At 38.0% G+C, this 17,296-nt stretch overlaps 1 protein-coding gene across 6 annotated transcripts in view; it reads right to left on the bottom strand.

The window, feature by feature from the left end:
- LOC107193891 (protein NDRG3) overlaps positions 1-16,864 on the bottom strand; it is a 56,718-nt gene extending 39,854 nt beyond the window's left edge. For 2 of the 6 annotated variants that reach the window (XR_001516335.1, XM_015583430.1), the window contains exon 1: positions 7,492-7,830. Coding sequence is in view for 1 of the 6 variants with exons in the window: in XM_015583430.1 (XP_015438916.1) it covers positions 7,492-7,706 (215 nt within the window). In the remaining 5 variants the exon portion in view is untranslated. Of the gene's footprint in view, positions 1-240; positions 275-7,491; positions 7,831-16,764 lie in introns of those variants that run through there. The other 4 variants (XR_001516336.1, XM_015583442.1, XM_015583450.1 and 1 more) reach the window with 3 other exon arrangements.
- Between the last annotated feature and the right edge of the window lie 432 nt (positions 16,865-17,296).

Consider the following 17,296-nt stretch of genomic DNA (forward strand, 5'->3'; position numbering starts at 1 on the left):
ACATTCTCGGATAGATCTCAGAATCCCTATGGAACAAACGCTGTCGAGTTTGACGACACGTAGGTAGCAATACCGCGCGATACGTGGACCAATAGCTGCGATATTCGGTTTGATCGAAGCATGGATTAAATCAATTCATAAACCACTTTTATGTTCGGTTTGGATGAAACGGAAAAACTGCGCTCTACGAGGGCTTGCGGGGTGGGATCGGATAGATACAACGCGATACATTCAACTTACCCCAACAGTGCTGATTCCTCGGCTGTGGCGGCGCTCGGCAAAATTAGCAGGCAGAACTGTTAAACTCATTCCCAAACACGAGGTCGGAACCGGCAAGGGGGGGTGGGGCGTCGTTATAGTTGCACACACACGAGCCTAAGGATTGTTCACATTCAACGGGACTTCAGACGCTCCTTCTGACCGTAGTTCTCGACGTCTAAGAACGAGCTTGGTCGGAATATTTTTCTGTTGTTTCGTGGAAGAAATATACTAACCGGTAGAAATAGGGGTAGTTTTATTTTATGTGTTTCTTTGACTGTGTTCGTAGATTTCTTGCTGTTTATGGGTGAGTGGTAGCAATAACAAGAATCGATAAAGTGACACATCCAACATACTACTTTATTAATTTTTATGGTGCATGTACGGTAGTACGATGATTCTTGCCGGGAAAGCTATAAACTCACCAGTTGGTAACGGCAAGAATCATTGGAGTATATAATACAGTGTGGATCATGAAACTGCAACGAGTTGTACTTTTCGTTTGGTTGAACATGAAAACAAATATTGGTGAAAGAAAGAGTATAGTGAAACAAGTAGGTGAGAAATGTTTCTAAATTAAATGGAACTTATGATATACCATATGACTACATATAATCGAACACATTCTTTGCCATATCTCAACCCTCTGATTTTATCATTAACTTAGCAATGAACAGAAAGTGTTTTCTCTTGGTGAACGAAGAAACGATATATGACAGGTGTAATTCAGTTTAAGGGCATTTTTCACTTGCTCATTTGACAATATTCTTTAGTGATACCATAGGACCTATTTTCCTGTAGTCTCAATTCTTTTATAGATAGAGCTATGTAGGTATCTATAAAGTGCTTTTAAATCTTCGTTCAAAGTAAAACCTCATATTTTAAATTAAATCCATATTTGTTATTACTTCAGACGCACAAATATTAAGTAATACATTCAACCTATGAAAATTTGTTTAACTGTGACAACTACGCTTGTATGTCTTCTACGAAAATGTAACAGAATTAAACACAAACTAGAGAGATTTGTAAATCTGTAATTGCACGGTAATATTATAAATAGTCGTATAAAATGTATTTACAAATTTTCTCAAACATACAGAATTACTAAAGATTAAACTTTCAATATTGCACCATCAGAATATTCTGAACAATGGCTTGTGTCTTTCATTTCAAATAATTTGTATTATTTGAACAGTTTTCATTAATACCTTCATGTGTAAAATATAAAAAGAAATCGATCAATTAGAAAAAACCGTATGTACGATTCATTTTGCAATATGGATGCAATTGAATATTGTTGTAAAAATGGACATGTGTTACTGCACTTGTTCAAACTGTACAACTTCCACCGAAGCTTTGTTTCCATATGCAACCAAAAAGAAAGATATGACTTGTCCCAGTTGCGTGTCTCACTCTTATAATCCACTGGCAATAAAATTCTTTTCAGACGAGACAGTTAATGGCTGACTACTGCTATTCGAAACAGATTCACACATATTTCTGCTTCGTAACAGATAGCGCAAAACAAAAGATGAGAAATGTGTGTGTATGCCCTAAAAACAGTCATCAGCCCGTGAAGAGGAGAGAAGCAGCACTGTATAGATGCTTTTTTTAACGAATCACAGATCGAATTGTACATTCTGATTTGCTCTTTAAAAAATAATTCCTATGTGGACATATCTAATTAGGTATCTTCAAGATAAATACGATTAAAGAAAAAAATTCTCGGGTATAACAAGAGTAGAAAAGTTCGCTACTGGAGATTACTGCTTGAGATTTTCTTAGTTCGCTAAATTGAATTGTAATATTAAGAAAAGAGCACTGAACTATGCTCTAGGCCCTAGTCCCAGGTGATTACCCGATAATTTACTGTAAAATTAACGTTAAAGGCAATGTACATATTACTATTTTAAGATAACATTACAGAAAACTTCGAAATTTATACTTTAATCTATTTTTGATAAAAAAATCATGTTTCTGTTCTTTCCTTGTAACTGAACTCCGGATGTAATGCAAATTCCTACTTCGACTGACTATTTTGTAAGACACAGACTGACAGAAGATTTTTTTAATTAATATAAGTGATGATTAATCTAAACAGAAAATAAAAAACAGGTATCATCAAAAGTAAGTAAATGAAATTTCATTATACTGATATTACTGACCTATAATATATTTGTTTACAATGTTACAACAATATGACGAACTTCTTGACTCTAATACATTTTCGGGTCAATTTGACAGCAAACTAACGTTTGATTTTTAATTATGTTTTTCTTTCATAGAAATTTGCAAATTCATTTAACACTAATACTTCATAAATTCTACAATTTAGTGGGAAGTAAACTCATTTCCTAAATTCGATGTTCGCACAATTTAAATACAACAGTAGCAGTTTCTCGAACAGACTAGGGTTCAACGGTATAAATATATAATTCAATTCAAATATAAAAATACAGCTAAATTATATGCTACTGGTGCAACCATCATAAATAGAAGGTCGACAATACATACTTCGGATTACAAAGTATTGACCTCGCCTGAAAATTTAATTCTCCATACTCTACTCAGGCACATGTGCCATAACTGCATAAAATTTGCAATCCACTCATAACGTTACATATTTCAGTGTCATACAGCACCAGCGAAGCTTAAACCTCGCTCGTTCACCATTTACGATGCAATAAACTCTCTATTATCAACTGTCTCCTTCGAAGACAGCTCTAAAGGGGTTGAGTACGTCGAGAGGGTAAATATTGTGCCTGGTACTCCTAACCCGTTATTGCTTTCTGTGTCACTTAATGGTGTCTGAAGCCGAGTCAATATATTCCTTCCATCGACATATACACGCCCTTCCGAACGTTGTGATTACAGTCAGCGGAGTTTCGTTAGGTCTCGCGATACCCTAAAGATGGGAACCAGACGCGGTGGACGACAGTGGCGAACCACAGTCGATATTGGCTGGTACCTATCGACCGACAGGGGGTAGATGTTCCTTTACGAAGTGGCCCACGAGGAAATTGAGCATCGGTGGCGGTTTCAGGGAATGCCTCGTGCTGAATGTCCCGTCACTCTCGGGTGGGATCGACCTCGCACAAGGAGCACTCGAACCGAGAACGGCCGGTTCCGCAACGCGCCTCGAGTTGCCGTCGCGCGCCACGAAGCGCACGCTGATGCAACTCGAGCGTTGCAAGGACAAAGGAACACACATCCGACTACGTGCATGCAAAAAAAAAAAACGAAGAACCGTCTACTAGCGATGATAATAATAACATAACACCGGTGATAGTTTCACGGGACGAGGATCGGCTGCACGCTGGACTTGCTTTTGTACTCTCCATAAGGGCTCGGTTCGATAGCTGGTTGCTATCTTTAGCTGAGCATCCTACGTTACACAGTTTTAGTTACATCCTCCTTACGTTTCTCTTTGTGAATTTACTTTCTTTTATAACTCTAGTCTGTTCAATTGACTTTATACTTGTGTGCAGATGTTGAATTAGTAGCATTACTGTAATTAGAATTGATGTCTGTTCAGAAGTGTCAGCTTTCGTTTATTAGTTAAAAGCAGTGCTTTGTACTGAAAAAGAAAGAAAACATCCAAATAATTCATATCTTGTATTATTTTTCTTAGTTTGATGAACCTTTCCGCGTATAAATAAATAAGGGATTTGACACAAGTTCTTGTAGAATCTATTTAAAAATTTGTTGACCTGTACGTTTCTCATATTTATCTGATCATTTAGCTAGGTACATAAAATACATTTTTAGATCAGATAACGTACCGTAAAATTTCTACAAACAATAATCTTAAACAGATTCGTGTCCAACATTAGTACACTTACCATTTCAAAGGCAACAATTTTTTTCATAACAATACATATTACTTTTGTCTAATCTAATAAATGAAACTGACATCAAAGATTCTTCTTGAAAACTCTCATTATCATTATTACCATTATTCCGCCCTTATGAAGTCAAAAAAACAACGACCACATATATTAATTATTCTCGACGGGATCGCAAAATTATCACCGGCGGCAAAGTCGAAGCGTAACAATAACATGCCAAATACAGATTACGAACAAAGCACGGTGACCAACAGCAATCACAAAAGAGCAAAGAGAACCAGAAATAATGTCTCTGGCAGTTAGCAATATGCGGGTGGAAGTGTTCAGCGTGAGGAAAGGAGTGACGTTCAGGTCGCATGATGCGGCTTACCTCGTGGCCTGCTTTTGTACCCAGGCCGATCAATAGTTGCGGCTCCGACTTCCGGTCCTAAAGTCCGTTCATGCTTAAGGTTAAAGCAAGTCTTTGATTATTCTGATAACGGGGACACGCCATGTGTCTGCTTCGATTCGTCAAGCGAAGTCGAAGGAGCGCACTGAAAGCGGTCGCAGGATCGAAATCTTGTTGGGGCCATTATTACCGTGGGCAATGGTATCAATTCGATCAATACTTTGACTGCCATGTATCACTCAGATCACATATTAGCTTCAAACTACAAGTTAATATTCATAGTACAATATTAGATTCAATGAATTTGGTTGAGAACCACCAGGTAGTTAAATAACTTCTATAAAGTTGGAAAAATAAAGGACTGTCAGAAATGTCAGCTTACACAGTCCTCGTTTTCTTGAAAGAAGGGTTGTAACACTATAAAAGTTTTAGGAATTTTTTTTGGCAGTCAAAGTGTTCAATGAGTCATAAAGTCTGTTCACTATTCAGAGACTCACCATTGGTATTGACTAAGTTACGCAAATGAGTTGAGCATATTTTTTTTTATATGCCAAGAAAATTCAAATGCAATAACGAAACTGAAATTTGTTTCTTTGACGTAGATTTATACGATATTATTGTTTATATGCACATGAAATGTCGTTTTCTTTTATAATTTTTAATATTTCTTAAGTCACATATGATACAATCATCAGCATACGGTTAAAATATTAATCTTAAAAGTAGGATCCTGAAGTACAATTGGAAAAATATGGACATACTGATAATTAGTTTCAAAAACTTCCACTAATTTTAAAAGGCTAACAAATTTTTGAAAATGTCGAGAAGATATCTATCAAAACGTATTTACACATTTCAATCAACTTTACTATTTTTCAAAGAATAAATTATTCTAGTATTTTATTCAGTTTATAAAATGGTCATATTATAAATGCGAGAGAAAATAATGAGAAAAATTAAGAGAAATCTAGTGAAACTGAATATTTCATTCATGAATAAACTTCAGAGCTTATCAAATATCAAATTCCTTAAGGGCTCTTCTACAAAATTAATCTTTCTTTCCTCAATTCAGATTTGTCCTTATAAATTTTAAAATACTTCCTTTTAAATCCTAACCACATAACTGAATGACTCTCGCAGAAATCGAATCACAGAAACCGATATTTCATATGCAAGAAACATTCCAACTCGATACGAAGTAATGGAACGATATTCAGCAAAATACGACCCTTCATTGCTAGTCCGATACAGATACATGGCACAGTTCTCGGAGTAAATAAAACAGGGTTCTACGCCCGTTTAGTATACTGGGGTTAGTGAGTCAGACATTTTAGTAGCGATTGGTTTTAGTAAACTGGTAAGCGGCCCCGGTACATCAATGCGTTTCTCAGAAGTACACCAAGTGATTCCCGCGATTTTAGTTTGAGCATTTAAGAAGGGCAGGGAACTGTGACGATCGATCCTTCGACGCCAGTCCACCACACCGTGGCCAATAGCAAAAGCACTCTAACCCGTACCTCCGACATTTTCGACCTCGAACCGATTACCCACGACCTCCTTAGCCTCTGCTCAGGTCAGTTTATCATTGATCGCGTGCTCCTTAAAATCAGAAATTTCTTACTTTTTTTAAACTAGAAACGCTTCCTTTCAGAAAGTTACACAGGCAATCCATTGAAATGTCAATAATCCCCTATTTTCTCTCAACAAGATGCTGGGAGAGTTTAAGATTTATATATTCTGCTACTTTGATACTTGATAGAAATCGCGTAAGACGTGAAAAACTGACACAGAAATTAGGAAAAATAGTAAATTATTCATTAATATAATTAATAAAATTGACGAAACTGAAATTTGGCACTACACCGATACTATAAGAATTATAGTATTAGAATGAAAATTTTGAATAAGAAAATATGTGACAAACTAAAAAATTTTCTGATGCAAATTATAAGTAGATATGTAATCGAGATTTGTCTCAAATGCGCTCTAACGTTTGAAGTTTATGATACTTTATAGTTGAACGTGATATGGTTTAATAAAGATAGAATCTGTTCTAAACATAAACCACTTTATATCCCTGTGACTTTTTCAAAGACCGTCATGTGTGACAATACAATCTCTCGTGTCCAATTATTTTCAATATCCGAGCCTGTCAGAATTAATGATTGGACTGTCGCGTCATTCTCTCGCCAGAATAAAATCACATTCATTTATAAACCGTACATATCAGCGTTTCTATTAACTTTCTGTAAACAAACGCAGTTTTTCACAGTCCGTAAGCAAACAAAGTCTATGTCCAATCCTTATTTCTTTACTATTATAGGCTTCCAAACAATTTCAAAAAATTCCGTTATACTTATCAAGGTCTCTACTACATTATGTAATCATTCGTTAAGTCAAATGTTTCAAACTTTTTCGAATAAAATACAAAATTTTGAGCAAATCCCGCGAAAAATGGGAATTCACTTGGGATCCTCAAAAGGTCACATTGCCTATGGATGGTCAACTATATCCTACTGAAGAGGTATGTAAACTTAAATAATTACACAACGTCCCGTGACAAATCACGCGCCCACAATCTCGATTTTTACCGCCCAGGTATTCGTCCGAATACGAACGCCAGAATCTCTAGACTTCAGACCTGCTATGTATGTACATCGATCAACGGGTACCCAACGTACTCGCCGAATGTGTGCACAGTCTTACCACAATGATTCATGTCGTTCGATCCGTAAATCACCCCACTCCGGCCGAGCACGAACGATCCCACATAACGCAATAATTCCAACGATCGACCCGAGCAGAGGTCTGATTGTGCGGGTCGAGGCAATATCATCATCGATTCCGGAGGGCTAGAATAGACGGGTCCGAGGTCGTGAAACAATGAGAAGAGGATGCGATAGTTTGTGTGCGTTCCGCGACCGTCACCCTATCTGCCGACCGGTTTTTTCCCCTGTACATACCGCCACGGACAATATTCGTATAAGGCATTACCTTGAGACGATCGAGACGCTCTCACGGCGGTCCTCGATCAGCGGGTCCTTTTTCCTCAGCTCGACCTTGGGCGAAGCGAAACTGAAAGCCTTCTTCACGCTCTCGAGGACGCTCTGCCCGGTGGTCTGTGTTTGGTCGACGATCGTCGTGCTTTTGTAGACGTCTTCGCCCAGGTCGCCTAACGACCTGTACGAAGCGCCAATACCTGCCGGCATGGCGACCACGTTTCCGCGTGCTCTCGCTCGCCCACGATGATGCTCTGGCCCACGGACCTTCGACGACCTATTCAGACGTCTTCGACGAGGGATTCACCTGTCCACCGTGTTCCGGTGGAGATCTGGACAGCCGTCCTTTACTTCTCTCACTGTGCTTGGCCTGGTTGTGGCGGTGCGCTGTGATGCTGCTGATACGCGTGCCCGAAGCCGATACGCCTATATCGCACGTCAACGAGGCAAACGAACGGGCAAATGGGCAAATAAAGAAAGTCCAAGATAAGAGGGTTACGTGTGAACGGCTCGAACTATCGATCGAGGCATCGGCGATGATTTTCTGTCGTATTCGTTCGGGAGGTTTTTCATTTGGAGTTAAATATTAACGTTTATGGAATAGTAATATTATTAAGTGAAACAAATTTAATCGAAGGCCAGTAGATTCAGGGAAGTTAATGTTGCACCATGTGAAATTGACCCTGTACTACCGAAATTAATGTTAGTGTTAAAACAGTTTGTTACCACTGACCAGTTGAACACAGAGAACTGAAATTTTCAATTTTGAAAGTTTTAGGTTATTTTCGAAATAGGATCGCGACTTTCAGGTCACACTGGGCAGTAGTGCATTTGCAAATGTCTTATGATTTTTTTATTTCACGTTTCATTGGTCAACTGTGGAAAAAGTACTCATTTGTTTCATAATTGCAAAATTGGTATATGAGTACAAACTCAAACTGGACAGTACAGGGTTAAATGTGATATACAATCACATTTGTTGGGGTAGATGTGTTGGGTCAATGTGTTGGGGTAGACAGTAGTTATAACGGTACTGTGCCTCCCTATTTCCGTTGATTATTGAATTCTTTCTGTGCTAGTCTAAGTTCTCTACATAAGTAAACGAGATGGCAGCTATCAAAGGAATAGTTCCGAGAATTTTTCTACGGCAGAGTCAGGGGAATGAAGTTACGAAATCTCGCGTCATTCACAACATTCTCTTAACGACAGATGACCTTTTGCGGCACTGAAGCTTTCCGAGAAACAAAATACTCCCAAAGCGATAATTGATAACTATAGTATACGAAGAATTCATACAAAATCCTTCATCTGTATAAAAATGATATGCCATTTAATTATGTCGTTCGAAGGAAAACCTATTCATCGTCACGATACATAATTTCGATCCAAGAAAAATGATTTTTGTCAAAAATATATCTTTTCCATTCCAACCTATAGAAAAAGCAATTTCATATTGCTCTACCTAAGAGAATAACTGCTTTGACAAATCCTGAACTACAAATTCGATGTTTGAGATTTTTAACCCTGTGGAAGAATGCAAACTGCTCTACTAATTGTGAAAAAGATAACGAAGGAAATCATATATTCATTCGATTTGCTTTTCATTTTTCTTCACTCCAAATTCGTTTTCGTATCACGAAATATTCTGTATACATATATTCTACTTGCTACATAGAAAATTCGAGTCGAATTGGTGACCCAAATGTCGCGAAGTATTCTCGTAGGTCGACCCTAAATAACGTCACAGGCAGAAATGCAATTATTTTCACAGTGAATAGTAATATTTATTTCGTTTCTCGCGAATTAATCTCATTGTTACCGACATGTGTTTCCTTTGTTAAAACATGTATTAATTATAAACTAACATCATGCGCGACTTTCTTTCATTCGGCAGCAGCGCTTGCTAATGCTCCAGTAATTTCCTTAATTACTTCGCTTTTCTGTTGAATTCCCCATTTAAATTCTAGCTCCCCGCTATTAAGTTAGTTTTGCTCGAATAATTAATTACTCACTATCGTTTCACCGGTGTTTCATTGAATCAATGAGAATATGATACCACGAAATCATATTTCTTCAATTTCTAGATATTTCAATTTAATGTATCTAACATCAATTTCTAATTCTTAACTTCGGCGTTACTGTATTTTGTTTCGAAAAGAAAAGATTTTATTTAATACTAATTTACATCTCTATTATTATCACAAATTCTATCTTCCGGATATCAATTACGGAGAAAATTTCATTTTCCCAAAAATGTGAATTACTATCGCTTCATTTTGCCTTTCATCAACAGATATAAAACACCTGCAGGTATCTCCGCTCAATGAATTCGAAATCGAAGCGTACCGAATGCGGTCGAAATGCACGAACAACTCCACGGAGAATCATTAATGCTGTGCATCTCCTTGATGCAGAACTGCACTCCACCCGTGACGTCATGCGGTTTGAAAGGACAGGTACAACTGCCGTCATTACTGCAGGCAGGATGAATTTGGAATTATGGTTTCTGGTAATACAAAGACACAACAGTCGTTGAATCCACGGTCACGGGAAACCAAACAAATACTCCACGGATTACTCTTACCGTTAAGTGATCGCGTGTGCATACTTGTACGAATAAACGAGTTTAATTGGAATCTCAATTGATGTGAACATTGCTATATTCGTAATTCCCACTATCGGTACTTATCAATCTACGAAGATTCAGTAATCTGCTTTAAAAATATGATTAAGAAGAATGGAAGAAAAATTGACAAAATCATGGAAACAGTATACATCTATTAATTCAGGACGCGTTCAATGAAAATTTATGCAAATATAGAACCTTATAGATAAATTTTTCGAAACTGGACGCGAATAAAAATATATTTTTCTTGTTAAGAGTTCTAGTTGATTTGGAATAAAAAGAAAACCTGAATAAACTTTCTGAAATTCTTTACTATACTTTAATTTTATATAATCGAATATTTTGTAAATGCATAAAATCCGCAGTCTAATGATAAAGCATCGAACATTCCATCTTTAACCTCAAATAACAAGATTATTTTTCCTAGTTCCTAACTAACCACACAAAATAAACTCAACAGTATATTTCTAACAGTAGCACCTCGTCTGATCTTTGCGACCAATTCTTCTAGTACCCACAACATACTCACACTAGTTCCCTAAGTAGAATACTGTCAGATCGAAGCACCGAATCGTTTACAACTCTATTCTAAAATCTTCTAATACGGTCAAGAACTCATTTAATTCCTGAACAAACAGTAAACTATTTCCCTAGTTGCAAAGTTTATACCACTTGATCGCTAATAATAATCTCATAGCTGATCTCACAATCAAATCAAAGACTGAAAATGAAACGAAGATTTGAAAGTTCATACAACACTTTTCCCTTCAAACAATTAATCAAACTTTCTCGCACTCTCTCTAAGAATCACTTTATACATCTCGACAGAATTTTTTCTCTCATCGTTAAAAATTCGCTGCCAAAGTTTATCGAATCAGTTTAGAAAACTTCAATGCCCTCTCCGTTCACCTGCCCGTTTGTATCAAACGATCCTTAATTGCTATCTGGCCAAGAAAGGGACAGACGGTTGCCCGTCGAAAACTAATGGAGCGCTTCCTGTACACGCCCTTCCCTCGATTCCAGATCTTGATACGTGCTTCTAAGATTACAGTCGATCTTGATCGACTGCAGGCAATATCTTCATTTCCCGACTTTAACGTCGAATCGATCGCGATTACGCTCCCCTGAAATCGTCGCGGATGCCTCGTCGAGCCGAGAGAACAATACCTAAAAAAAAGGGGGTTGAAGTAACATAGATGCGTGTCAAAGTGCGGCGTCAGCATGCATAACAACTCATTGTCTCATACATCGAGATATAATCATGCGTGGCCGCATGCCAACTGCAAAAGGTGATCATCGCGCTCGTGGAGACACGCAGATGCTGGGAGAATCGCGAAACATTACGATTGACGGTCGTGCTTGCTCCGGAAACGCTTCGGGATTGTTTGATCGTCACGTGAAAACACGGTTTCGCAGCTTTGACCGTCGATCGCATGCTTCGCGACCGACTCCGAACGCAGATGATTCGAAAAGACAGGCGCATGCAGATATATAGATCGTGCGCACAGTACAATCGGAAGCGGACAATTCGTGCGAATGTTTTATTTTTTTTTTTTAAGTTTCGAGGGGCAACAGAAGTTTTTCATGTCGGTTTACGTTATATTGTACGAAGTGGAATTTGTCGTTGTTAAACGGCAACGATAACGATCGATACATGTATGTACACGATTGGAGTTTACTTTTCGATATAAAGATTGACGATTCGAGGATTTACGATGACGCGTTCTGGTTGACTCGGTGATGCACGATGCTTGCTTAGAAAAGTTGAACTTTATGGGTCCGTTTGAACAGAATTCTTGAAATTTTCGCGAATTGTTTAGGGTGTTTCGAGATGAAATAGAGAAGTTTCTGTGGCATATTTAGCAGACTATTCCGAGCCAAAGACGTCATATATGCTATAGTATCTGTTTTCTTACAAAACTCGAACTACGGTAATAGAATGTACTCACATATATGTTTACGATGTGCAATTATGTTTGTTTTTCGTGTTTTTTCGATTTTAAGCATTTCAAAACAAAACGATCGTATACAAGATTATCACCAGTTATTAGCAAGATAAATATTATATGAAAATAATCTCGCTGTCGCGTGGCACGGTTTCGTTCTTCCGAAAGACGCAAATTGCATTAAATATTCACTTTCAATTTCTAGGCTCCGATGAACTTCCTTTAACGTCAACTTGGGAAATATGCGTTGAATATAAATAAAGACACCAAAGTGAAGTAAAAAGATAATTAAAAAACAAAAAGTAAATATTTTATTTTTACCGTAAATTTTTAAGGAATTTAGATAAACTAAGAAGATTATACAATTGTTTTGGTTCGGAATGACCTGTTAAATCTACTAGGTGTACTAATGAGTTTCTATTTTTCATTAAATTTTACGGCAATATATTTCTTGTTACGAATTTAAATTCAAATTAATTATTTATTATCATTATGAATATAAATTAAGTAATATAGAACTCAGACTTACATAGAAACGAATAATGAGTTGGTTATGAAATTTTGTATTATTTATTCGTACACGAAGTAGTAAAGAAATTTATTGGTATCATCGTGAAACACCCTGTGTGCTTGTCGACAGACGCAACATTTATTGAATGGTAATAGCTGTTGGAGAGTTTTTGTTATCCCGGTATCCACTAATACTACTCACGAAAATAGAATCTCTATGATGGACTTCAGAGAATAGCTCCATCAACTACTGCTTCCATCGGCACGAGTATAATTCACAGGTGTCTACTCTCGCACATAGACATGAAAACTGCGTTTCGGACTAATTTCAGTAGTGTTCAATTTATGAGATATAGGTATGGTTTCGTAAAAACGAAAGTGTAAATTACTTTTTTATCGTTACGATCCTCGTCGAAGCAGAACGCATTAGCGTACCGTCGCCGTGTGGCGTCGTGGCCTTCCTGCTAATTAAAACCTTCAGTGGCTAAGAAAATTTGTTCCATACAAAGACTAGGTATTGTGCGTCACGCTCGTCGGTATTGAACTTCACAGACTGTAACCTGTGCAGTGTAACTCTAGGAACTGGGACGGGCTGCGTGTCTTCTTTAACCCTTAACTACCGATCACTCATCTCAGAGACGAATTTGAATTTTTCTTTCACTATCACCACTTAGGTAGAAAATTTCTGTTGCTCTAGACTCTAGGCGTTTAAATACCTTCAATTGACCATATGTGCTACAAAAAAATGTTAAAGTTTATAAACTAGTTGTCAGATTATTCATCCATGACACGGATTGTCTGCAGTTAGGGGTTAACAATAAATTGGAGTGAATAAGATCTGCGAAGACAGGAGGTTATAGTGTTTGTAATGAGAGATTTTCTTAAGTCGTACATAAATTCTAGTATTCATATGCGATTTACAAAACCAAATTATATTGTCGCAATAAATATATTTCAATCCTTTACGCTCCAAGATATCTTTAATATGAACGACTAGGAACTTCAAGAGATTTTTAATCAATCATATCTGAAACTGAAAAGTACCAGTTTTCTAACAGATATTTCGACGTGCCTATAATTTAAGTCTGATTTATTAATACAGTTTTAAGAATTACCCTATACAGGACGATCCGAAAATAATTTTCAAAAAGATTCTAAAAATCCTAAAAAGATTCTCTTGTTGACTCAATTATATCATGCACAGAAAGCAGCATTTTGCTAATTTTACAATATTTCAATGCTTTTATAGTTTACATAATTCACTACTATAACGATTAAGTCAGACACTTTCTTAAGTGTCCCATTTTCTAAAGTCACTCTGCACGAGAGACTAACTTAAATAGCACAGAAGATATTGTGTAAAAAATGTTAAGGTTAAATGAAATTATACCTTGAACAGAAAAATATAGCGACAATTAAACAATGACAACGAATGAACGAAATTATTTTTCCAAATATCTTATTTTTATAAAGTACATATATATTTTTGCAATTCGCGGTACGAGCAGAACCGCAGGCTACGATCTAATATATTTCGAGGCCGACGCGCGTACGGAAAAGAAAAATCGATAAGGAACAAGATTACGGAAGGCTAGGATGCACAATAGATTTACGCACGGAAATGAACTGATTTCGGTATTAGCCAATGTCCCGGCGTCCGTCTCTGGAGGGTTGTTAATTCGATATTCTAGCGTGACATCGGAATCCCATTAAACTTTCCCCCCAGCCAGCCAGTAAACCCGCGAATATTAAAATTCGGTCAGGAACTTTTCTCATTTTATTCATGCAAGCTGGATCGAACGTCGAGCACGGGCAGGATGCATCACCGAGGACCAAACTCTATATCGCTCCGCGAAAACCGAAACAGTTGGGGATCAGCTGGGGTCTCCAGACGCGGACTGTGTTTCTGTATACAAAGGTGTACCTGAAAATGTAATAGTTGCAGAACGTGATTCTAAAGGTAGAAATAAATCGAAACTGTGGAACAGTACCTATTATTTTTATCCAAATTCGGAAAATTTGTTAGGTACAAATGCACTTAATTCTTTAGCAGAACTTTCTCAGTATTCTTTGCCATTTACATCGATGGCACATCTATCTAAAAAATACAAGAAATTCATTTTTTAAATTATAGACGTTTAAAGCTGTCATTACTCCAGTTCCTGTCGCGCAGTATGTGAGCAAAGTAACTGTAAGAGCTAAAACTCGTTAGAAAAAATTGTTTTCAATTGAATTTGATTAAACTGATGTATTTGTTATATTACTTTACACATTTGTTGTGTATGTAATTTCTTTTTAAGATAGCTAAGCTTCATTGACTTTAAACGCTTTTAACTTGCAATGTGTTTAAAAAAAAAATTAAAATGGAAGCATTTATGAACCTACATATAAAAGACCTGTTTTCAATAGTATGAATCGACATTTATAAACATTAATGAGATAATATTAACTAAGCAGTAAAATCACGATTCTTTAATGTTTTATATAAATGTAAGTGAAGTATATACATATTCTGCTTCGACGATTCTTCCTGTTTCGTTCACACACTCTTGAGTTGCGAACAGCGAGTCACTGAAGCATTGCGTATACCGAAATTCGTGAAGCAGAAATGCCGTTAACCCTTCCTAGCATAAATTATATTTAGTCCTGTATCATTACAGAGTATTAATATTTCCATTATGTTCATATTGTAATGAAACTCAACATCCAGTACCCTCGATATAAGCTCGTGAACGATTAAGTGCGAGTGTACTTGATAAATTTTAAAAATTGACTTTCTAATAAACAGAACCACGTATAATACAATTCATGTTGCATTTTTATTATATTTTTCGTGAAGAATCATCGTGCTGCTACTACCACATCTCACGGGACAACGCGTATGTACAGGGTGATTCAAAACAATTGTAAAAAACTTTTGAGAATACATTTTGAGTAAAGAGTGTCATACGAACATAATTTTACGCTAATACTTAAGTAGCTGTAACAGTTTAAAATTCATGTGAATAATGTATCGTATCTAATACCTACATTCAATTTTTAAAAATGCATTTTAATTCTGAATTTCTGCATGCATGGAATATGCAAGTGAATAAAACACAATTTAACAAAAAAGTTTAACAAGAGCGATGTAGTTTTTATCCGTTTCACCTGACAACAATATAAGTCGACTACATGCATAAATTTTCTTTTCATTCAAATCTTTTGCTATACTAATAAGTAAATGGTACATTGACATTGTTTTCGTATAATTCCTTAGAGGTCATTCGGTATCAAGCTTGATATTTTACCGTGACAACAGTAAAGTTACCAGAAGTGTACTATGGCACAAGTATCACAAATAGGACCGACGTCCGTGTATATAACAATAACTACTCGGTATGACCAGCTGAATATATAAAAAATTTTCCACACTCGTTCCAAGTCACCCTGTATACGCATGCACACGGGGCTCGAAATCGATCCGGCCAAGGGTCTAAGCTTTCCACCTAGAACCCGAGGCGATCGCCGTTTTCTCCTAAGGCTGATCCCCCCGATTCTAGGAATACCGTCCGACCGCGCGCGTCTGAATCGCGGCCCAGCAGGGTGTATTGATTTTTCGCGTGGATAGCCGCGTGTGTAACGTCTAACCTCGATTCGCGTAGAATAACCATCTATGCGTGTACCCCGGGTCGCCTGGACGTATCAGGTTCTCGATCGTCTATCGTTGACGCTCGGCGGGCCACGGTGAACGCTAGATCGCGGTTGCGGTTTTATACGAGATCACAGACGCATACACACACAAACAACGCGCGCGCGCGCACACACATACACATATACACACACGTCTGGGGTAGAATAAGGATCGATCACTCGCGGGACCGAGGCTCGACCTTCGTTGTGACGGTGTGGATTACTCACTCTTAAACAGCGTCGCGAGACGATACGCGCTGTCTATTAATGAGAGAACTAGCACGTCGTAGATAGCAACGATCGGAGGGGGAGAACTACTCGCGGTCACGCATACAGGCGCAATATGTGACATATCGTTACACAGAGAGACAGACGCCTACTGACGACGACGGTCTGTCTAACGACACCGGAATTGCAATCGATCGTAACGTTGTCGCGTCGAAATATTATTCATTCTCGAATCGCCGAAATGTCTTCTCTCGTTTCAGAGTTTAAATGCACACAGATGACTCACCTTGTCTTGCGCGGCTCCCGCTCCGGAATCCTGCTACCGAAGAAGAGTTGCAGCTTCTCCCCGGCTACTGGACACGATAGCACCGGAAACAGAGAACGCGACGCGAGCGAAGTACGAGGCGTCTAAAGCTCCCGTTCACGTCCTTTTCTAGTGTGTCTCGTCGAACCGACGAACGTTCCTTTTTTTTTTTCCCGATCAACGGCTTACGGCGTTTTTCCCTGCCTTCACTCGCCCTTCCCTTTCTTTTCGACGTGACGTGTGTGGAAACGCACCACGGCCAGACTAACCGAGAGAGAGACCGTACCGTGTTCTCAAAACCACCGCACGATTACTATTGGCCCGAATACACCAACTAAGGCTACGAACTGGTCAATGGGAATGCGCGCCGCTCCGTGCGCGGTGCACGGCGGATCGAACCGGTTATGAACGGTCTACCGACATCTTGCAACCAGGTCGTAGACCCTAACGCGCGGGGAGGCATGTTCCCTGCCATCGGGATAGCCTAACCGATATTGGATAAAGGCGACTTCCG

The sequence above is a fragment of the Dufourea novaeangliae genome, unplaced genomic scaffold, assembly GCF_001272555.1.
Source record: "Dufourea novaeangliae isolate 0120121106 unplaced genomic scaffold, ASM127255v1 scaffold1, whole genome shotgun sequence".
NCBI classification, from domain to species: domain Eukaryota; kingdom Metazoa; phylum Arthropoda; class Insecta; order Hymenoptera; family Halictidae; genus Dufourea; species Dufourea novaeangliae.